This window comes from Dendrobium catenatum, unplaced genomic scaffold (assembly GCF_001605985.2).
Source record: "Dendrobium catenatum unplaced genomic scaffold, ASM160598v2 fragScaff_scaffold_830, whole genome shotgun sequence".
Classification (NCBI taxonomy): Eukaryota; Viridiplantae; Streptophyta; class Magnoliopsida; order Asparagales; family Orchidaceae; genus Dendrobium; species Dendrobium catenatum.
This window is the reverse complement of record NW_021319292.1, coordinates 513,948-538,493: the sequence shown is the minus strand read 5'-3', so window position 1 is coordinate 538,493 and position 24,546 is coordinate 513,948. Positions and strand designations below refer to the sequence as shown.

Here is a 24,546-nt window from a genome sequence, read left to right as displayed (position 1 = left end):
AATTTTGAAATGAAAGAATTTTTTTTTTTTAAATATTATTTGTATGTATTCACATTTTTTAAAAATAGTTTTAAAAAATATATATTTTTATACTGTTTTCAAAAAAAATTTCTTATGTTAACTTACACTTCAGAAAACTCTCTTCTCTCGAAGCAACCTCCTTTCCGATGACCTCCAGCCGGAGCTCGGCGTGGTGGAGAAGTTGACAGAAGCCGGTTCCATACCTTTCGTGGTGGGTAAATTTTGCAAACTGCTTTTCTCATTCATCATCGCTCCTTCCAGTTCCGTCTCTTCACTGATTTTCGTCGAGCAATACCCTAGTTGTGTTTTACATTTTTTGTCCAAAATCTAGTGCTTGGGAGGACTCGGTCGAGGCTACGGCGATGTTCTCGGTCCGCGACCGCCTCTTCTTCGGCAACATCAGCGCCGCCGCCGAGGTTCTTCAGAGCGGCAGCGCAGAGATCACTCACGTCCTCTCCTTGCTGAGCTCCGCTTCTATCTCCTTCTTCTCGGACTGGCGCGCAGAAGTTTTGATATCCACCCAGGAGGTGCGGAAGGTCTTCGCGGGAGAGGCCGGCCATGGCTTGGCCAAGAATTCCCTGTCACCGGAGAAGCTCCTCTACGTGCTAGAGCTCGCCGGCCCGGGCCTCAAGCTTGTGAGAATGGCGGTGCCTCTACGGGACACGGAAGATGAGAACTTACTGGATTATTTGGACGTTTGCCTTGACTTTATAGACCGGGGGCGGAAAGAAGGGGCCGTCTTGGTGCATTGCTTTGCGGGAGTTTCAAGAAGGTAACGATCATGATGAGCTCCTGATATATAGTTCTGGATTTTTTTGTTGTATTGATTCTCAATTTTCTATATATATAGGCAGTGGAACTGTTGAAGTTATGCTTAACTTAATCTTATGTTTCATTATTGATAACCTTCATAATCTGCTTCTATTCCTTCTACAATTGCAACCTATAATTTTTTTTCTTATGCTTAACTTGATCTTTTTTATTTTGTGTTTGAGCTGGAATTTTGTGTTTCTATCAATCACAGTCGGAACCTTAGGATTGCGTTTTCTATTGCATTCTATAGGATTGCGTTTTCTATTGCATTCTTGTGGACTACATGAAAGGGAGTAAATTGGAGGGCTACCTTTCTAATAAAGTATTATATTTTGGTAACGTGGTTGTAGCATTGGTTCATGTCATTAACGAGGCAAGAACAAACGGTCGGACAGGTTCGGGATATTACACAGAAAAAATTTGATATACAAAAGATGATAGAATCGTCAGTTTCAGCTCTAACACAAAATCAACTAAGGCAGAATATTCGACCACAAGTTTATTCTTTTAACTTATCAGCAGCCTAATGAAACTATAGATGTTGAAAAAGATAAGTGAGATATCTTTAAGATCTAATATAGTCACTTGTTATATTATATATGGTATTTTGTTTTATTTACTTATGTATTTGATGTTAAAATTATATTGAATAAAGTTCAAGATGACATTTTGCTTAAGTATGGAGTAATTATGTTCAATAACTAGAAGTTATAAGTAAATTTTGAGGATAAAATTTTTGTAAGTGGGGAAGATTGTAATATACTGAACCCGTTCGACTGTTTGTTCTTGCATCGTTAATTCAAGTCTCTGGGCCGGGTCGTGACAATTCAAAAGGCTGCATCTCTTTACTATTAATTTTTTTTTTTTGTGATCTAGATGCTGCTTTTGAACTGATGCATGCATTTTAGGTTTTTTTTTTTTTTTTCGTTTATTCTTCTGCTTTTCTTTATGTGCAGGAAATGTGAAGTTAAGCTGTGTTAAGTAAATAACATGAAAGATAGTTATGAAGGAGGATTTATGCTTAAAATCATGATAATTGCAATTTTTTTTTCTAATAATGTGAAAGGCTGCCTTGTTTTTGTTGATTGAGTTACTTGATGCAAAAAATGGGATGGATTGTAGTGCTATATTTGGTTTTGTATTCATTAAACCTGCTAGTAAGCTTTAATGTGATGAGTGATGACATTTTGTCTGCCTTCAAAACATACATGCACTGTTAATATCACACGTGGCAATTGTTTCAGTTGTATCTCTTGCTGAAATATTGAAGTATTGTTAATTTTGTTTCCTGAATTGAGGCTGCTATCTTCAAGATGTCCTGATAGCTTTTTTTGTTCTTTTATCTGCTACGTCTTCTCCACCTCTGATTTTTTGCATTCTTGTGTTTCCTGCAGTGCTGCTATCATCACGGCATATCTGATGAGATCAGAACAAAGATCTCAAGAAGGTTTGAAGAAATCCTTTTATTTTCTGATGACCATATAAAATGAAAGCAGAATTCTTTGCTTTTGGAGATGTATCTGGTTATCGATTGCAATCATCGTTAATGAAAGTGCATTCTTGAAATTATTTAGCGTACATTTCAGATATATGTTATATTCTTGTTTTTCCTGTACTGGGTTGTTGTGTTCCAGATGCCCTTGAATCTCTGCGGCAATCTTGTGAGTTTGTTTGCCCAAATGATGGTTTTCTTGAACAGGTATTTTGAGTTTTAGATTTTGTATTGGTGATGTAACCGCCCATGTTAAGTAGAATTTTGACCGACTCTTCCTTGCTGTACTGCAGTTAAAGCTGTTTGAGGAAATGGGCTTTAAAGTAGATACTGCTAGCCCCCTGTACAAGCGGTTTCGCTTAAAGGTATTGGGTAAGTTTCTTGATAACAGATTTATATCTTTATGAGATTTTAATTGGCACTACTTCTCTTGTTTTGTAGCCTTTTATCCTTTGTAGCTTGTTTGACTGGCATTTACATAAACTCAGATGCGTTAAAATTTTCTCAAGATGCCATCACGGGTAGAGTATATATACTTCGCTGTTGAGTTTTCAATAAAACCACACTCAAGCATATTAAGCCTTCACAAGCTTTCATGAAACTTTTAATTTTGTGCCTTTATTTAGAGAAAAGATACTTGGAAGGACTTGACAGTAAATACTCGTGTTTAACTTATGCTATCACAATCAAATACTAAAGTTAATCTTTAATATAATACTAGTGCTGTACTGCCAGCCCAAAAAGTAAAGATATGAGCTCTTTTCATCTCATAAATCCAAACTGACCTGCTTGGGTTGTTTTCATGAAGCGTAATTTGGTCTATCTCAATTAGATATTTAAATTGTCAGGTTTTGCATATTTAGGTTGACTAAAGATAGAAAATTATGTGTTAGTGGAGCAAAAAAATTAGTATATAATATGAATTTTAGTTGATTTGATATTAATAACTATCAATCAATACAACTAGAAGATAAAGTGATGTTTAGGTGTGATGAATTCAAATATCTTGGATTTATCATACAAAAGATTGGGGATATAGCTTTTATATTTAAGTTTGAATGGTTAAAATGGAAAAATGCTTTGACAATATCATGTGATAAGTGACTATAATGTAGATTTAATGGTAAATTGAATAAAATTACAATTTTTGGTTTGCTATGTTGTATGTTTTCTAGTTTTTGGTAGTAAAAAATTTACCAATGGCCAAGTTGGATGTTACAAAGACAAAAATGTTAAGATGAATGTTTTGGAAACTATTAATAATATATTAATGAATGATTTTAACAGATGAAGTTTAAAGGTATCATCTTTTAAGGATAAGTTAGTGGATAGTATACTTAGATAGTTTGGACTTACACAATGAAGGTTATAGAATGCACCAAGATGTTGGGGGGATAAATTATTGCCAAAGACTAGGAAGTTAGAGGGGTAGACCAAAGTTAACTGCCGACTTTAAATGTTTCTGGTTCTTACAAACTTGAATATGATACTTTCAGGTTGCATATTTCACTTTTCACAGAGATTTTACATTCATTTGAAGACTTTATATTTCCTAATTTAAGGTGTTTCATAGAGCATGCTTCCGTGGTTTATTAACTCTTGTGATCACAAGAGAGAACTATTGGTTAAGGCTAATTTTCAAGCGCTAAAAATGTTTGTTTTCATGACCTTCCTGATTGCCCAACTACTTGTAATGATTTGGGGATATATGTTGCCTATATGCTCTTAGAGGAGTTGATGGGAGGAATGATGAAAAACTTTGTAAATATCCCATGGTTCTATCATTCTTGGTTTATTTAGTTTGAGATGGTAATCGATGTATCTTGACTTAAGTAGTCTTGTTTTCATCTATTGGTTTCTTCATCCAAGAGGATTTTATAAACCAAGTGGGGAAAGGTTTGCTAAAGTGGGCCAACTTCATGATCGAACTTTGCTTAGAGAGGTTTACATGCTCTAATGAGTATGGTATATATGACTCAACTTATAAAATTGGCACGGTTAGTGATATCCAACCTCTCTCTCCCTCTTTGTCCGGTTACGATGGATCAAGGGAATATTTTAGGCATGATTACCTAATTCAAAAGGGACTTCTTAAGTCCTTACTTGAATCAGATTTCAGAGTGTGATTATATGGCCGCATTGATAGGACATTAAATCCATTGTGAGCTCTTGTTGAACTTTGAATTTGTCAAATTTTGCTAGCTTGAGGGCAGGCGAGGAATTGCAATGAGGATGTAGCAAGTCATTGCTTTTGACGATTTTTTTTGTATTTTTAATTTATTTTATTTTTATATTTTTGGTTTTTGTGGGGATTGGTGAAGACTTGTTGGGAACGCTAGATCTCTACAATCGAGACATGAAATTGATTTTTTGGGGGCTGGTAGCGCTTCAAAACAAAGTATTCATGCTTTTTTCTTGAACTTGAGGAGCTTCAATAATGATGGTGATCCCTTTTGGTTATGGTGATGACCCTATCATTCCTCAAAGATGGTTCTTTTTTTATTTGGGGCTTTTGAAGAAGACCTTTGTTAAATTAGTATTTTTGACTCAAGAATAAGCTTCTTGAACCATTAGGGAGTTTTCTTCAGTATGCCTTATGGGTACTTGTCAAAGTGGAGAATTAACAAAATTCCAGTTCGACTTTTTAGCTTGTCGGGTGCTTCTGGCTTGGTCATCTTATATCGTTTTGAACAAGAGGGGTTCTAAGTGACTCAATTGTTCTTATAGCATGTTGAGTTTATCCATAGAATTCACCCTTTTACCATTTGAATTGAGAATTCTTTCACCTCTTTATTTCAGCTTACCGATTCTTTATGAACTTGGAATTTCTTTGCTCGATTATTGCAGTTTTTGACTTGCTAGAGAGATTGATTCTTGAGAACCTCAGATAAAGAACATACCTTGTAATTGCATCTAGGAATTTTGTCTTTGAGAACCTCAGATGCCAATGCCATGGTGTTGGTTCCTTTATATGAGATTGATCTTTGATTATGGTGTCATCAAGAACTGAGCCCTTGAAAATTTATTATTGAATTTGATGGTGCTGACTTTGTATTTTTGGAGGCCATGTTATCTTTGATTTGAGTTGGAGACAAATAGCCGTGTCATCGATTTTATGAACAAAATCTGCTATATTTTTCAATAATTATATTACTATAATTAAGGTGAGTGAGATTTAGAGAGTAAATTTTTTTGAATTTGAGTCTAGATTTTTATGTGAGTGGATCAATTATGTTATTATCTTTTAATAAATGCGCCATCATTTGGAAATGGATCCTTGGTGAGTATTTTTTAAGTTTTTGGACAAAGAAGATGTCAGGGACCTCTTTGGCTATTGTATTTTGATAACCATGCTCATCATTAGGGATTGAAGCCTTGGAGCAAGTATTTTGAATTTGTGGGCTTTGGAGCGTTTTTTTAATGATTTGCTGATAATCATGCCCATCAATGGAGTGAGTTCTCTACTATTCATTTTTTAGAGGTGCCATTTTACTTTTATATTTTGCTTTGTGATTATGTATTGGGGGTGTTGATGTTGGCAAAGTTGTGAGTTGGAACACTGTAACACCCCACACTACCCCTTACTAGTAAGATAGTGGTACAAAAATAACATCACATTCATTCTTTCCTTTTAATTATTTCTCATAACTTGAATACTTATATATAAAATTAACTGATAATCACATTTTGATAATAAACGGAAGCATTTTATTAATCTAAACTTCATCACATAAATATTTATAGAGCTACTAAAAAATTCAAAATATTATAACACTTAACAGTCTACATACCTCAGATGTAGACTCACATACAATGTTAAACATTAGATTATAAGTGAAATAAATTTAAATCTATTATGCTTCAACTTTTTTTTTCCTTTTCTAATAACAATAGCCAGTAAAAATAACTTGTGAGCTATGAGGCTTAATAAGTTGTGCAATTTACATAAAATTTAACTGCCAAATTACAAAGAATAACATAATTGAATTAATTCAAAAATACTTGCAAAACAACACACAATAATCTTTAGTATCATCCTTTCATTTATTTGAAGTCTGTACAAAATATAAATATTAGTTTTTAAAGATTTAGCTAAACTTTCTTTAAAAGATTTAATGGACCCTAGGTAAATTTGACATTATCATCATTAAACTATATAGAGGTATCTTTTGCCTCTTTAGGAGTCCCTTTTGCCCCACCTGTTATGCAGGTATCATATCTTTTGTGTCCCTTTTGCCCCACCTATAATGCATGTATTATACTTGGGGACCCTTTTTTCCCACATGCAATTGTGAGTTTCATATCATTTTATAGCCAATCTTTACTAATTTGATCTTCAATAAACTTCACATATCCATATTTCATACTTGTATTGTATGGTTGCATATTTCCATAATAACATATCTGTGTTACTGTTTGCATCAAGAGAATGGGTTTGTAGTATGTACAATATGGTACTTCTTTTCAAAATGTTATCAACTAGAAAAATCTTTAAACATTCATGTTACATTTTATTCTAAATTTGATTCATTCAAATTTGCAAGTGGTTGCTCATTTATGAACACTTGATTGTAAACATGTATTAATAACATCATTCTTTTTTTATAACTATGTTCCTAAATTTCTGTTAAATGCTAGTGTACATGTCTGCAAAAATAATAGTATATACTTTTAAATTTAAACTTGCATTACTTACCTCCTTGAAAATTTGACTCAATTCCTCTACCTCTACATCTTTTTCTTTTGTAAGTAACCTCGAACCACACAATTAATAACTTTTTCTTTAGAAACTTGCATTTACCTTTGAAAACAATCACTTTAAACAACCAATTTGCTTACCTTGATTTCTTCCTTCAATATTTCCTTTGTTTCTTACTCCACATAATTTTTTTCGGATCTTTCACAACCACTAATCTTTCAATGCAAATGCTTTTGTACGGTTATAACATTCACACCAAACTACAATTCTTCACACAGTTCCAATCAATCCTTCACACTCAATCTTTGATATAGTTTTCAAATAATCTCAATTTCACTACATCGCTATTACCTACACTACCGAGCATTGCAGTGTGATGTGAATTGCTACAGTCTTCACAAGATGTTCATCCGGCCATTCACAACAACAGTCCTGTATCCTTCCTCTCGAGCAATGTGCCGATTATCTCTTCCCATAACCATGCCGCCCTCTTTAGCAACTAAACTCTTTAATGCAGAAGCCGAACTTTACCTTATAGCACTATGCCGTGTTTTCCCCTGCACTGTGTCGAACAACACAGAGAAACCCTTTGTCTGCGTTAAATCCGAACAAAATAAAAGAGAGTGGGGCCCAACACTATAACTGATTGCTAAACTTCTCATCCAATATAAGCACCTATTTGGAATTAATAATTTATCTAATTTCATTTAATTCACAATAATTTAACTTATAATAAGAGATACTTCAAATAAAATTATTTTTCTTTACCTGAATTTTAGGATATTACAATTCTTCCCTCCATATTAGAACATCATCCCCAGAATTCAATTTTTCATACTTTCTTCAAATATGTGAGAAAATTTTTGCTTAATGCCTGCGTCTTTTTCCCATATAGCCTGCTTTAATGAAATGTGTTTTCATTTTACTTTCACATGAGGAATTATTCTACTTCTCAATTTACGAATATCTTTTTTCATTATCTTTTTAGAATCTTCAATATTGGCCAAATCATTTTGAAGTTTAATTTCATTATGTGAGACTCTTTGATTTTCATCTATAATCCACTTTCTGAGCATGATATATGAAAAATATTGTGTATGTCAGAAATGTCTATAGGTATTGCTATTTTGTAAGCAACCTGTCCCACTCTTTCAATAATTTCTAAAGGACCAATATATCGAGGACTGAGTTTTCCACCTTAGCCAAATCTAGCAACACCTTGCACTGGTCTAACTTTTAATAATACAAAATCACTCACCTCAAATTCTATTATTTTATGTTTGGGATCATAATATTTCTGTTGATGATTCTGGGCTGCATTTGATCTGCCTCTAATTATTCTAACTTTTTAAGGTTCGTGATCTACTAATAGAGGATCCAATAGTTTCCTTTCACTAATTTCAAACCAATTCAATGGAGTTCTGTTTTTTTTGTCATACAATGCTTCATGTGGAGCCATCATGATACTTGATTGGTACTTATTGTTATAAGTGAACTCTATCAATGAAATATGATCTTCCTAGCTACCTTCAAAATTTAACATACTTAATGTTAGTAAATCTTTTAGCACTTGAATCAGTCTTTCTGATTGACCATCCTTATATGGATGAAATGAGTAATGAACCTCAATTTTGGGCCTAAACTTTCATGAACACTCTTTCATAATTTGGATGTAAAATGTCAATCGCTGTCTGATATAATGACCTTAGGAATTCCATGCAACCTGATGATTTCCTTCAAAATTAACTTAGCTAATTTCTCAACTGAATCAATCTGACAAATAGGTAGAAAATGTACTGATTTTGTTGCCAAATGCAGTCGTACCCTTATCTTGATCTAGGAAATCTTGTAGCAAAAGCCATGACTATATCTTCCCATTTCCATTTTGGTATTTGGAAGGATTGCAACATACCACTTGGTTTATGATGTTCAGCTTTTACCACATGATATTTCTCATATTTTGACACATATTCAATCACATCTCTTTTCATTCTAGGCCACAAAAATAAGATTTTTAAATCTTTATACATCTTAGTGCTTCCTGGGTGAATTGAATACCCACAGATGCATATAAAATCTCTTGAATCAGACTTGATTTCTTTGGTACCCACAAATGCATATTGCTGCTGATTCTTCTATAATCATCTATACTGAGATCATTTCTTTTTCCTGATTTTCATCGCTCCATAAGTTTTTGATATTCAACACTGGTCTTCTGAGCTTTACTGATTCTTTCTTCTAAAGAACGACAAACATTTATCTAATTTAGGCTAACTGAATCTTGATTATCTTGCATTCTCACCTTTAGTTGTAATGCTTCTATATCTTTAATTAATCTTTCTTCTGAAATCAACCTACAATTTACTTGCTCTTTAGACTTTCTGCTTAATGCATATGCCACAACATTAACTTTGCTAAGACAATACTGAATGCCTAAATCATTGTCTTTTATTAATTTCAGTCATTTTCTCTGTCTCAAATTTAATTCCTTTTGGATGAAAAAGTACTTTAAATATTTATGATCTGTGAATATTTCACATTTCACTCCATACAAATAATGTCTCCAAAATTTTAATATAAACACAACTGCAGCCAATTCTAAATCATGAGTTGAATTTTTTTCATGAGCTTCAACTATTTGGAAGCATAAGTAATCATCTTTTTATTCTACATCAACGCACAATCCAACCCTTTCAGAGAAGCATCGTTGAACAATTGGAATCTTTCAGTTCCAGATGGAATTGTCAAAATAAGTGCAAATGTTAAACGCTGCTTTAACTTTTAAAAACTCTATTAACAATCCCCAGTCCATTCAAATTTAATGTTTTTCGGAGTCAACTTGGATAAATGCAAAATAATTTGAGAAAAGCCTTTTACAAATCTTTTATAATAACCTACTAATTCCAAGAAACTCCGCACTTCAGTCATATTAATCTTGGCCATTCTACCATTGCTATTATCTTTTTTGGATCTATTGATATACCTGCTCCAGTAACAATGTGCCCCAAGAATGAAATTTTCTTCAACTAAAACTCACATTTAGAATATTTAGCAAACAATTTATGTTGCCTTAATAATTCCAGAATAAATTTTCATGCTCTTCATCATTCTTGGAATAGATCACAATATCATCAACAAAAAAAATTATAAATTAGTTTAAATAAGGCTTGAAAATTCTATTCATCATATCTATGAATATTGTTGAGGCATTAGTTAGTCCAAATATCATAACAAAAAATTCATAATGCCCATACAGTACCAAAAGCTATCTTCTCAATATCACTTTCTTTCATTCTAAATTGATGATAATTTGATCGCAAATTAATTCTGGAGAATACAGAAGTACCTGCCAATTGATCAATTAGATGATATATTCTTAGGAGAGGATACTTGTTTTTAATGGTTGCCTTATTTAGAGAAATTACTTGGTGAGGAGGCTGCACATAGCGTTATGTCCGAACTCTAATTAAAACTAGACATGTGGATCCTCCACGTTGATTTTTTTTGTATATTACTTTTTCTTTGTCTTGTCAGCCCAATCGACCCTAAAAATTTGAATGTAGGAGTTCAAAAGATGCAAAATGGGGCCTTTTTACTTTTCACCCGACATTTTTAACTTCTCACTTTATCTCTTCTCTCATTCGGTTCTTAAGAAGCAGTTGTTCCAAACTTTAGGCATTTTCATTCTCAAGGACTAATCGGGGGTAGCAGAAGTTCTACTTTGCTTTTAAAAACAGGTCAAAAATACTGCACATTTGTTGTGCTTTTACTACGTATTAATACTTTTTGTTATTTTTTCCTTATTTTTCCTACGTTTTATGTGCAATTTTATTGTTTTTTTGCATTCATGGTATCATTTCCTATATTAATTATGTAAATAGTTCTTTTCATCTTTCAGTTTATTTTGCGCTTTCCCTGCGCTGTCGATGAGCTTTAACTGTGCTTTCAAGAGATTTATGAAAGCGCAACTAAAGTGAAACAAAGGCAAGTAAAAGCGCAGTTAAAATGCAGGTAAAGTGCAATTAAAGTTCAAAAAAGAGCTGAGATAGCACTTTCATTACGCTTTCACTGTGCTTTCCTTTTCTTTCATTTTCCATCTTTTTCACTAAGTTTTTTTTAATTTTTTTGTAGATTGCTCCTTATTTTTGTCTAGTTACTTCTCGTTGCTACGTTTCAACCTTCAAAAATATTTGCGACTCATTTCGCGTAATAATTCACAAAGATGTTGAGGACACTTTGAGGACTCTTAACATCCATCAGTTCTTGATGCTCCCACAATTCGAACAAAATATACCTATGTTATACGTGTTGTTGAAATGTTGGAATTTCTCTAAACATGGCTTCATCAGCAAAGATCATTTGATTAAATTAACTACTGATGAGGTGGTTTTGCTTAGAGGTTTGATTTTAAAAACAAATTTTCTGCATTCTTCAATGTCTCTATGTACTTTCTTCAATCAATTTAATCAAATACTGCTCACAAGTTTGCCAAAAAGAGGTGATGAGATCATATGACAGAACAAGCCACTTCTTGAAATTTTATCAATTGAAAAAAAAAAAAAGAGTTGACAGAACTAAACATATCAACTGATGAAACAATTATGTTAAAAACTTTTATAATATATTTTGTCTCTAATTTATTTTTTCCCCTCAACAACCTTAAAATCCCAAGGAGGCTCATTTCTGTAGTTAGTAATGTAGAAGAATTTTCATCTATTGATTGGGTCAGGAGTATTTAAATTTTTGATCCATGAATTTAATAAAACTGCCACCAAGTTTGTTAAGGAGAAGCCACTTGGTTATAAATGGATTTTTACCTCTTATTGATGAGTCATAAGTTCATTTAAGCCTAATTCTAATTATAAAATCTTTTTTAATTCATAATATAATATTAATTGACATTATCTAATGTAGATATGGTTTTTGGAATACTTTGCCGTAAATACACCTAAATACTCATATTTAAGATCACACTTTCTTAGATTTGGAGGGGGGGGGGAATACAAATACTTTTTATTCTGCAGAGAAGACCATCAATTTATTTGCTAACTTGAAGGAAAGGCATGTGCGTATTTATATTCGTAATTACCATTTAAAATAATTATGAAAAGATTTATAATTTCTTATATAGTTTTGAAAATTAATAACAAAAGTGCAACAAAAGCGAAATGAAAGCGCAACGAAAGTGCAGTAAAAATGCAGTGAAAGCGAAGTAATTTCGCTTGGGTTAACTCCTCCTTTACTGCACTTTTATTGCGCTTTCATATTTTTGTAACTAGAAAATATTTTTTATTTTCTAATCTACTAATATTAATGTAAAATTTGTGCAAAATTTTCATGTCCTTCAGGATGTTACTAAGGAGGAAGCATAAAATATAAATGCTGACTTAATTGCTATTGATAACATCCAAATTCATTTTCCTCATCAAATCCACTCGCCAACACTGAAGAAATTTTCAACTCCTACCACTCATTCTCCCTTTCAAGCTCACCCACACTATACCCATCAAGACCCCCCTTTAGCTCAAGGTGAGAATTGGGCTAATGTTCAAAATAAATTGCTTGGTGCCTTTGAAAAAGTTTGCAATAGAATTGAAGATAATTTGGGTGTTAGACTTGATCAACTTGAAGAAAATTTTGATCGATTTGAAGCAAAGTTCGATTCTCTTCAATACAAGTTCCATTTACCATATAGCCCAATGTAAATTATATCCTGAAAAAACTCCATCTTCCTCATCCTTATCTATTCCATCTGTACAAAACCCCTCCACCAGAGCTGCCCCCAAAACCCACAAATTTGTACATAAACTCCCCACATTCCCCACCAACCCAACTTCCACCCAAGTCCCCCCATCTAAAAAAATGCCCCCACCACAGCTGTACATCTAGCACTCCCAGTTGCCACCCAGGTCTCCCCATATAAAAAAAAGCCCCCACCACAACTGCACATCCAACGCCTGTTCGAAATGCGAATCATAGTATTCATTCTTATGGGAATGAAAAACAAGAGATACTCTTTCTAGAAATATGGACGAATGGAAGTTTAACTCCTAAAGAAGCACTTTATGAAGCTTCTCGTAATTTGATTGATTTATTGATTCCTTTTCTACATGCAGAGGAAGAGGACATGAATTTCAAGGAAAATGAAAACAGATGGAATCTACCCCTTTTTTCCTTTCAAGACAGATTCACTAATCTTAAGAAAAACAAAAAAGGAATTCCATTGACATGTATTTTTATTGACCAATCAGAATTGTCTTCCAGGGCCTATAATTGTCTCAAAAGGTCCAATATACATACATTATTGGACCTTTTGAGTCACAGTCAAGAAGATCTTATGAAAATGGAAGATTTTCGCATAGAAGATGTAAAACAGATATTGGGCACTCTACAGAAGCATTTTGCAATCAATTTACCTAAGAAAAAGTTTTCATTTTAAATCCATTGGACTTTTTTCATTTTTTAGTTTTTAGAAAGAAAAAGACCTAAAGTTATGGATTTCTCAATAGGTAAAGTTGCTCCAATACCTAACCAAAGAGCTACTGCAGTACCGATCAAAAAGACTGTTGTAGCTACTGAACGACGAAATGGATTTTAGAATTTATTGACATTCTCCAAAAAAGGTACTGAATCCTATTGGTACTGAAACCATTAAAAGAACACTCAATAACTTATTGGGTACTGTGCGAAGTATTTGAAATACGGGAAAAAGGTACCATTCGGGTAATATTTCCAACGGAGTTGCAAACGGATCATTCACCGATCATTGACGGCTCTAGAACTGCTAAGTCCACATTACATGCAATAGTGCTTAGAATTACTACTAGAAAAAGAGAAAAGATTATTGGGCCATGCAGGTTCTCCAGGAAAAAAAGCCCCCACAAATTTGTACATAAACTCCCCACATCGCCCACCAACCCAACTTCCACCCAAGTCCCCCCATCTTAAAAAGAAGCCCCCACCATAGCTGTACATCCAACACTCCCAGCTGCTACCCAGATCTCCCCATCTAAAAAAAAGCCCCCACCACAATTGCACATTTAATGCTCCTACCTGCCACTCCATTCCCCCCATTTGAAAATAACCACCCACCACAGCCCCCTCAACTTCAGAGCAAGCCCCCCCCAGACTGTACTGCAAGGCTCCCCACTTTGATAAAATTCAAAAAAGAAAATGAGATGATAAGACAATTTCTATTAGTAAAGCCCACACCTGAACTTCAAATCAAGCCCCTCTTGCTTGTAAAATAATTTGTGTTGAATCAATTAAAGTCTCACGTCGTCCTGCAAATACCACAATGGAATATGAAGGCAAGAAATTCCTTAGTACAGATCAACAATATTTATAGATGAATGCTTCAAAAAGTATAATTACAAGAAGTTTGAGTTGATTTAAATAATTTACTTCAGTAAAATTTTAGGCAAATAAAGTATTGAAAGCATATCAAAAGCGCAGTGAAAAGCAACAAAAGCACAATAAAAGGGCAGAGTTAGCGCCTTTTATGCACTTTATCTACGCTTTCACTACGCTTTTTATTGAGATTTGGATGTGTTTTAGTTGCGCTTTGACTGCGTTTTGGATGAGCTTTTGTTGTGCTTTGGCTTCGTTTTTGATGTGCTTTGCTGCGCTTTAGATTCATTTTCTTGATATTGACTATTTTATTTTGGCTATAGGGATGACGCTATATTTTCTTCGGGTAACATTGTGATAACGAGAGCTAATATTGATCAGTTGGTTACTGATGATTACTTAGATAACGACCTTATAGATGCGTTTGCTTTGTTGTTATCTGAAAAGAATAAGCTTATAACTAACATGTATCAATCCTACTTATCCATCTTTCCAGTGCACAGGGTTAATATTAATGTAATATTTAATCTCTTTGTCATATTGTTTTCTCATGCATTAGCATTATCCTTGTTTACTTCCTGTAAGTATACAAGGATTACAAACAGTCTGCAAATTTATTCGTCTAACATATCAATGAGAATTCAGTGAAGGAAAGCAATTTTCTAATTCTATCCATTATCTACAATAAGCACTGGACCCTTATTTTAGGCAGACTGAAGGAGAAACTTTAGAAATTTTACGATTCCTTACCCAATCAGCAACACAAGCAAATTTTTCAACAAGTCATAAGTTAGAGCATAATAATATGTTAATTATTCTCTCCATATAGCCAATGAAGTAATATTTGTTCTTTATTTTATTTAGATAAAAGACATATATGATGACATGAATAAATCCTTTGAAAGCAATATAACAAGATGGAATTTACGAAGTGTTCGTGGACTACTAACCCAGACGAACAATGTTGATTGCGGAATGTTTGTCTGCAAATATATAGAAAAAGTAATTCTTCAAATAAAAGTAAATTGGACAAAATATAAAAATTGGCAAGAAGAAATGCCAAAGTTTAGGGTGGAATTCGCATACGCTCTATTCCTTTCAACAAAGAAATAGTAGTTTTTGTATCTAATTGTACTTTCAATTATTAATCATGTACATTTTGTATTCTTTAATTATAATGTGTAAGTGATTCATTTTTTTTGAAATCATTTTATTTTGCATGTACTTGCGCAACATAAAGGTAGCAAAGCGCAGTGATATCATATCAAAAGCATGGTAGTAGCGCATAATAAATAAATATTAAATATAGTAAAAACTTAAAGCGTAGTGATAACCCTCCAATACCGCAGCAAAAGTGCATCAAATGGGCAGCTAGAGTGCTGCGCTTTTACTACACTCTTGTTGTACTATATTATTTTTTATACAATCAGAGTTTAAAACGTTATAATAATTAGAGAAGTAAAAAAAAAATTGATTACATATAATTAAATATAAAATTGAGTTTAATACAAAGATATTACAATTGCAATTCTGAAGAAATGAAATCCATCATTAATATAAAATTGAGATATTAGTAGACTCGCTACGCTGCGTTGATAGAATTCTCATGCTAAAATAGTCCTTAGTGAATGCTGTTGACCATTTATTTCTTATCTTATAAAGATCATCCAACCAATCATGATTTTGGAGGTTCCCTTCCATGATCTTTTCAGCCCATATTTTCTCGAACTTCTTCTCAAAGTCACACTTGCTCAAAAACTTCTAGAAGAGTCTTTTGAATTTGTTGTTGCTATTGAAGCACCCAACTTTTGATGAAACACTTTTAGAGATGTGCCATTGGTATAGTCTATGACGAGTGTGGGGTAATGCAACTTATATAGCCTTAGCCATTGCATGGTCTTGATCAGTAAATATTGTCATTGGATGTTTATTACACATTATTTGTATAAATGTTCTAAATAATCATGTAAATGATTCAATTGCTTTCTTTGACAAAAAGGTCACCCCTAATAAAGTGTTTTAGCAATGATTATTTACACCGACAAATGGGGCACAAACTAAATTATATTTATTTAGTTTATAACTTGTATAAAAAATCACTACATTTTTAAAACAGTCATATTCTATCATACTTATCCCATCAATCTAATAACAATTCAACAATCTATCAAACTCATCAATTTGGACGTTCCATTCGAATATGTTGTCATCAATTTGTCGATCTTTAAATTATTGAATAAAAAATTAGTATCTTCAAATTCAATATTTACTCTTTTTTTCTTTTGAATGAAGTTGTATGCATCCCTTTTAGAGAATCCAATATTCTCGATACCTCCAACTTCCTCTGTGAGGTAGGAGAATGCATCAATGGTTCTAATCCTGATTTTTGTTTTAACTTCAGAACTGAAGCTTTCTCACATCAATATTCCTATAGGATCTCAAAAGGTACCGGTCTTTTAGTCTAGTCAATTCATGATTGTGGGATTCAATAAATTTTTTCACAATCCAATTTTCAGCTTCATCAACTACAAACCTGATCAAAGATGGACAACCTGTTATGGTCTCAGATTTTCTATAATTTTTTTGGGAATTCAGATCAAATCTCTTATTGAAACCAGCTTTTGAAAAGATAAAGTTCTTGGATTTTATATTTATGGAATTTAGTTAGTAACTATGATGATCATTGCGCACATTAAAGCCTCTTTTATGGGCATAAGTGCACTGAGTATCATATGCTTCTTTTCATCTTTATACACAACATGAAGAAAGATAAAAAGATCATCAACAACGCAACAAAGCGTAGCAACAACACAACAAAAGCATAGTTTAAGCATAATAAAAGCTTAGTTAAATTCTAGTTAAAGAACAACAAAATATAATAAAAGGATAGTTAAAACCCATTTAATGCACAACAAAAGTGCAACAAAAACGCATCGAATGCATGCTGCCAGTGCAACAAAAACGAAGCAAAAGTTCTTTGAAAGTGTCTTGAAAGCGTCACTGCATTGAATGCAGTGAAACTGCAACAAGAGCACATAAAAAACACAATAGAAAATTGCAAAGTTCTTCAGTACTTAGTATTTATGTTTTTATGTCTACACAACTTTTGAAATCCTAAGAACAACTTAGGATGAGGTAGAAATTTACCGATAAGTTGAAACTTGCAGTAGTCCAAGCCAAATTAACTTTCGATTGTTGAAAGTTTCCTTATTTTTAAAATTCGTGTCCTGTTAGCATTCCATCTTTGTGAAATACTTCAAAGTTCTTATGTTTTTTCTTTATGAACAGCTATCAGAAGTCCTAAATATTTGGATTTGAGAGCTTTCACAAGTTTTTTGAAGTGCGAACCCTAAACCCCGGCTTTTAAAAGGTAAAATTTTAGGGTCAGTCAGGCCGGTCGGGCTGACAAGACATAAAGAGAAAGTAATATACAAAAAAAAAATATACGTAGAGGATTCACGTGTCTAATTTTAATTGAAGTTCGGATGTAGCGCTACATTTAGTCTCCGTACCAAATAAATTATCTTTTATTTAACTCCCTATAATCAATACAAAGTCACATTGAATCATCTTTTTTCTTGACAAACTATATTACTGCACTCCAAGGAGATGTACTAGGCCTGATAAATTTTTTTAATCAATTCTGCTAACTGACTATTTAATTATTGTAATTCCTTGGTTGTCATTCTATGAGGTGTTTTTATAATTTGATTTGTTCCAGGTTGAACCTTAATTGAAAATTCTACCTCTCTTTTGAGAGACAAATCATCCAATTCATCTAAGAAAATATCTATAAATTTATTCACTGCAAGAATAGAATTTATATCATCACTCATTTCCTTAATAGCTTCTTACTTTGCTAAGAAAATTAATTCACCCGCTCTTATATTTTTGCTCACCTGATTAGATGCAATCAATGATGAAATTAATTCCCTTTCACTTTGAAAATAAAATATCAGTTCTCATGGCAAATCAAATATGACTTTTTTCTTCCAACATTCTATGGTAGCATAATATTTGACCAACTAATTCATTTCTAAAATTATTTCATACTCCATTATGATCTATCCTCTGAATGACTTTTAATTCTCCGCCTCATTGAACATTTTTTGTGCAGTTTCTCTTGATATGTCCTGATTTCCCACACAGATAACATTTTCCTGTATAAGACATCTTCTTGGATGAGACTTTTCACATTTTGGACAAACTGGTGATGCACAGAACCCTGCAGATTGTTGCTGTTGATTCTGATGAAATTTCTGCCTTTTGGATGAATCACTCATGTGATCACTTTGCCTCTTTTTACCACCAGTCTCTCATATCTATTTAACCATATCCATATCATGCTCTAATAGTCTAGCACTTTCAATAAGTTCAACAAAATCCTTTATGTAAAGAAAAATTAAAGGTTGTGTCAATGAGTTCCTTACCCTTAAAAAATCTATAACATTTTTAATAAGAGTACTGATACGATGTGAAGCATATTTTGATAGAAATATAAATTCTGCCTCATACTGAATAAAAGTCTTGGCTCCTTGCTTTAGGTTGACAAAACTTTCCTGTATTACCTTCCATATTCATGGAGGAACATTCCATTCCCTGAAAATTTGATCAAATTCCTCCCAGGTAATTTGTTCTTCAGCTCTACCCTAAAATTTTTCTAAATGTTGTCCTCTACACCATGAAATTTTTCTAAATGTTGTCCTTTACAGGTGACACTAGGTGTTGTAGATCCCATCATAGACTGCATCCTTTTCCTCATTTGCATCATCATACTCATCATTTACATTTGCATTAAATTCCTTGACATTACATTAGCAGATTTAGGCATTATAGGTATATTGTTCACTCTGGATAAACTGCCTTCTATTGGTGCCTCACTTTCAGGAACTTTAGGTATTTGATCATGTTGAGATAATTGGCCATCAGTCCTTTCAAGTATTCTTTCAGCCATTATATCTGCATTAAATTACATCTTGAATTATTCTTTATATAATTATACGCACATATTAGTATGTTACTTTCATATGCTACTTGCAAGCATGATTAAAATTTTGACTTATTACTAACTTAAAACACAACTTTCTCCTAGGCTCTATAATAATTCCATCATATTCAATATTGTTCTCTTAAAAAACTATATTTACTTGGGCTTCCGTACTTAAATCGTCAGAATCTTAAATCTTTGCTCTACTATCACTTTTGTAATACCATATGCTACCCCTTACTAGTAAGGTAGAGTGTCACAAAAATAACATCACATTTATTCTTTCCTTTTAATTATTTCTCACCACTTGAATACTTATATATAATATTCAATGATAATCACATTTCTATAATAATGGAAGCATCTAATTAATCCAAACTTCATCACATAAATATTTATAGAGCTACTAAGAAAATCCAAAATATTACAATACTGAACAGTTTGCATACCTCAGATATAGACTCATATATAACGCTAAACATTAGAACATAAGTGAAATAAACTTGAACCTATTATGCTTAAATTTTTTCTTTTCTTTTCCCTGTAATAACCAGTAAAAAATATCTGGTGAACTATGAGGCTCAATAAATCTCTTTTGACTCTTTAGGGGTCCCTTTTGCTCTACCTGCTATGCAGGAATCATATCTGTGAGGTCTCTTTTGTCCCACTTACAATGAATGTATCATACTTGGAGACCCTTTTTCCCCATATGAAATTGTAAATTTCATATAATTTTATAATCAATATTTACTAATTTGATATTCAATAAATTTCACATATTCATAGTTTATACTTGTATTGTATGGTTGCATATTTTCATAATAACTGTGTCAATTATCTCTTCCCAGAACTGTGCCGCCCTCTTCAGCAATTGAACTCTTCAATGCAGCAGCCAAGCTGGCCTTATAGCACTTTGACGAACAACACAGTGAAACCCTTTGTTTGCTTTGCGGGATTTTTCTGCTTTGGCTTGCGTTAAATCAGAACAAAAGAAAAGAGAGTGGGGCCCACCACTATAACTGATTGCCAAACTTCTCATCCAATACAAGCACCTATTTGGGATTAATAATTTATCTAATTGTATTTAATTAACAGTAATTTAACTGTTATAATAAGAGTTGCTTCAAATAAAATTATTTTCTTTTACCTGAATTTCAAGATATTACAAACACGATTTATGCTTTAATTGATTCAAAATTTTCAGTTCAAATGCTGGTCTTATACCATGATCTATAAGATTGAAACCTGTGATCTGCATTATTTCATTTCTTTTTATCTCAGGGGCATTGCCATGTTAACATTTAAATTGAGGTAGTAGGTTCTTGCACTGATTCAACTGTTATGTTCATTATCATTTTTTTTTTCTTGCAAGTGTTTTTCTTTAGTGTTGATGGTCTTCTGATAACCAAAGAGCTAAACTTGCATAAACTGATCAACCATGATTGTGTGGAGTGGTTCAGGTCTTCGTTAGGTCAACTAGGTGTAGGGGAGGTCTGGTTATATCGTCTTGAATTGCTTTTGGGCCATGGTCCATGTTAATTTCGCCTCTAATAAGCAGGGCCGGATCTTTTATTATTCCAATATTTAAAATTGCACAATTAAAAAAGATTTGACTTGAAAATAATGTTCAAGTGCAAATTGTTAGTAATGAGAGCACATACATTTATTTGAAATGCATCTATTTTCATAAAGTGATTAAAATAGCGTACAAAGTATGATTTTTTTTTTCTCATAAGAATGTTGCACTGTATATTAAATTACTTGAAGTAAAAGAAGAGATTCACGCTTAATATGAATAAAGTAAACATGTCAGAGCATTCAACACAATGGCTACTTGATGATAGAGTTGGTAGTTGATTCTATTATGTAGTGGGCCTAGTGATAAAGATTCTCCTTCTCCCACACTACAAATCTCCAATAGAGGTGCTACGGGACCTATAAATCAATGTGTGATGAATCTAAATGATGGTGTAAGGGTAGTTCATTGAATGTCTCCACAAAATGCAATAGAGGTTTGCTAGGATATTTATATGAACATTGGAAGATTGTTCTTTGGAATACTATTTCATTTAATTTGGCAACTTCTCTATTCTATTTTAACATGCTTCATTCTATATGTTCATATGGTCTAGCGGCATTACACTACAGGAAAACCTTCGATTACAGTCAGAGCTTCCGGCGGAATAAAATACGTCGGTAATAACGACGCCTGAACCGGCGAAAAATTCGACGATAGTTTCTGGCGTAAAGTCGCCGATTATTTTCCGGTGTATGATCTGCCGTCCTTTCCGCTGTAATTTATAAGATAAGCAATTTAGTCCGACGTAATTTCCGCCTTTAATTTATGGTGTACAATCCAACATAAACTTTGCCGGCCTACTTAAACTCGATGAAACTTTTTCATCGAAATATGCGACGGTAAAAATACCGGCGTATTAGCCGCCGGAAAATCCGACAGAGAAAGCCCTATTTCCCTCCCGAGCCTGTCTTTCTTATCATTTTCTTCCTTCGCATTTCGGTTCGGTCCGCTAACTTTTGTCGCCTCAGCCGAACGCCGCCGCTTCCGAGACCGACCCATCGCCCAACAGACTTCGACCGAGTTTGCCGATGTTCACCGGCTCAATCGCCGACGTCCGCTGCTCTTTTGCTGAAAATCCACAGTAAGATTTTATTTTTTTCTCTGATTTTCTCTGTAAACATTAGCAATAGATTGTACCATGTTGTATGCATTTTATTGATGATATTCTTCTCGTCGATAGGTCTAGAGAGGTTATATTTTGTAGAGAGGTGTATATTTTAAATAGAATTCATATTGGATGGCTAAAGTAGATGAATGCGGTGAGGTTTGAGAGGGAGTTGATGTGTACAAGATGTGGTGAGACTTGAGAGGGAGTTGATGTTTGCAAGATGTGGTGAGACTTGTAATGTGAGATATAAAATTGCCCTCATACTTAGGGGAAAACTCTATAAGATGTGATGAGACGCGAAAATATTGGAGAAGCTCTTATGAAAGATATGATTAGAGAGAGTGAGCATTGCCTTAGATGGTTTTATCACGTCAACTATATTTTCACACGCCAAGAAAATTGATAAAATTGAAATCTATCTATTTCCATTCAAAAGATTTTTCAACAATATCTAATATCTTCATATTATATGTAGGCTATATTATGGATATTAGAAATCAAAGAAGTTGGATGAGAACCGACTCTTGTTGAATTGTATAATCATACCCATCGGCGACAGGAGGACCAATTATGGGTTGATGAGCGAGCAAGGAAAGCCTATGTATGTATATGAGTTTAATATTTTTAATATTGTCTAAATTGCTTAAATTTATATTAACTTTCATAGGAGGAGTATACACGGCTTCGAAAGAGCTAGACTACAGTAGGTGAGAGTTCTTCTGGCTCTGCAGAATATTCTAAGTGCCGCATTTGGTCGCAAGCGGTAGAAGGAATGCAACATGGTAGGGTTTATAGTTTAGGCTCGCAAGCCCATGCATACGAGAGGATGACCTATGGTGGCTCCAACTTCTCACCAAGTTCTCAGGAGTCCTTATATAACCAACAGGTAGCTGCCCTTCAAGCTGAGCTAGAGCAAGTAAGGAAATCACAAGCTGACTGGTAAGTGCAGATGCAGACGAAAATGCAGATGCAACACAATCAATTGTTGGACGAAATGAGGAAAATGAGGAAGCATATAAGTGGAAAGGAGACAGCTTCAACAGAGGATGAGTCGACAAATTCAGATTAGATGCTTAGTTTTTTCAGGTTCTTCTGTACTTATTTGTTTTCGGACATTTGTGTACTTTTAAACGAACAAATTGTCTAACTGTATTTTAAATTGTTTGGTTGATTGTTCAATATTTGGAATGTATGGTTATGAATATTTGGTGATGTTCAGTGTTTAATATTTGGTGATGTTGTTCAATGTTTAATAAATGTGATGTTGTTCAATTACTGTATGCAGGTTGTATTATAGAAATCAGATTCATGAGAGGGAAGGTTATTTTTTTTGTTATTGGTACATATTTTCAAATCCGCTGGAAATGACGATATGATGAATCCTGTAACGATTTTCGGCGCATCATTTGCGTCGAAATATCCGGTGCATTATTCGCCAGCTGTATTCGTCGATAATTGCGTGTACAGTTAACGACCGAATACCCGCAAGCACTACCGGCACAACATTACGTCAGAAATACTAGCAGATGTGGCGCCGAAATCCGTCCAACAAAGATGACGTATTTCCCACATTTTCTTCGTTGGAATTGCGCCAGAACGTATACTGGAGGCGAAAAAATTCCTTTTGAATTTTTTACCGACGCGCGAGTTACCGACATTTGCAAATTTGTCGAAAATTTGACGGAAAAAGAAAATTTCCATCAAATTTCCCTTATTACCAGTGGATTTCTGCCACCGGTAGTTGAGCCATTTTCCTGTAGTGGTACATCTCCTTTATATGAACTTAGGATTTGGATATTGAAGGAGGAATTGAATATTACTGAAAATATTATTGAGTAGATCTAGAGAATATGGCCCTAAATTAGAGTTATAATCATATTGGATTGTTGGCCAGATATTAAAAGGATAAACTTGATCAACATTTTATCTGACAATCCCTATGAGCTATGGCATTATCTTTCTTAGTTCTATTGAAGCATTAGATTAAGTAAAGAATGCATAATACAATTTCAAACTAATTGATGGAGTTATAAAAGTAGATTGAAGAACATTTATGATGCTATCAAGAAATTATGTACTTTTTATTTATATTTGGACAAAAGTATATTTTGTTTTCTTTTCTTTTTTAGCTATCCAATGATGGGAAAGCATCCAATGATCATGGTAGATTGTGCATAAGATTTGGTAGTCCTTTGGTTTGCTGGCTCGATTGGTCCTTGGCCACTGATGGTTCACGGGTTGGCTGCTTGGAGCTTATGGCGTTGAGCTCATTCTCTTAAGTTGTGGAGCTGAAGTTTAGTAGCTCATTAATATCCAAAAAGGTACCTCATTAAGAAGAATTACTTTTGGAGTGGCATTGTCCCTTCCCCTTCCCCTTTTCTTCTTGTCTCTTGGTGAACCGTGGCTTGCTCTTTAATTGGTGGCTGAATTCAAAGCATTAGAATTTATAAAAGAATGCTTTTTCCCTTGGGAGTCCATCCGGCCTTTGTTTTTCCGC

The 24,546-nt window shown here is 33.6% G+C and overlaps 1 protein-coding gene across 1 annotated transcript in view; it reads left to right on the top strand.

The window, feature by feature from the left end:
- Positions 1-105: 105 nt before the first annotated feature.
- LOC110094299 (dual specificity protein phosphatase 12) overlaps positions 106-24,546 on the top strand; it is a 36,552-nt gene continuing 12,111 nt past the window's right edge. The window contains exons 1-5 of the mRNA XM_020819494.2: positions 106-232; positions 353-793; positions 2,229-2,281; positions 2,469-2,533; positions 2,620-2,698. Of these exons, the coding sequence (XP_020675153.1) occupies positions 384-793; positions 2,229-2,281; positions 2,469-2,533; positions 2,620-2,698 (607 nt within the window). The 5' untranslated portion in view covers positions 106-232; positions 353-383. The remainder of the gene's footprint in view (positions 233-352; positions 794-2,228; positions 2,282-2,468; positions 2,534-2,619; positions 2,699-24,546) is intronic.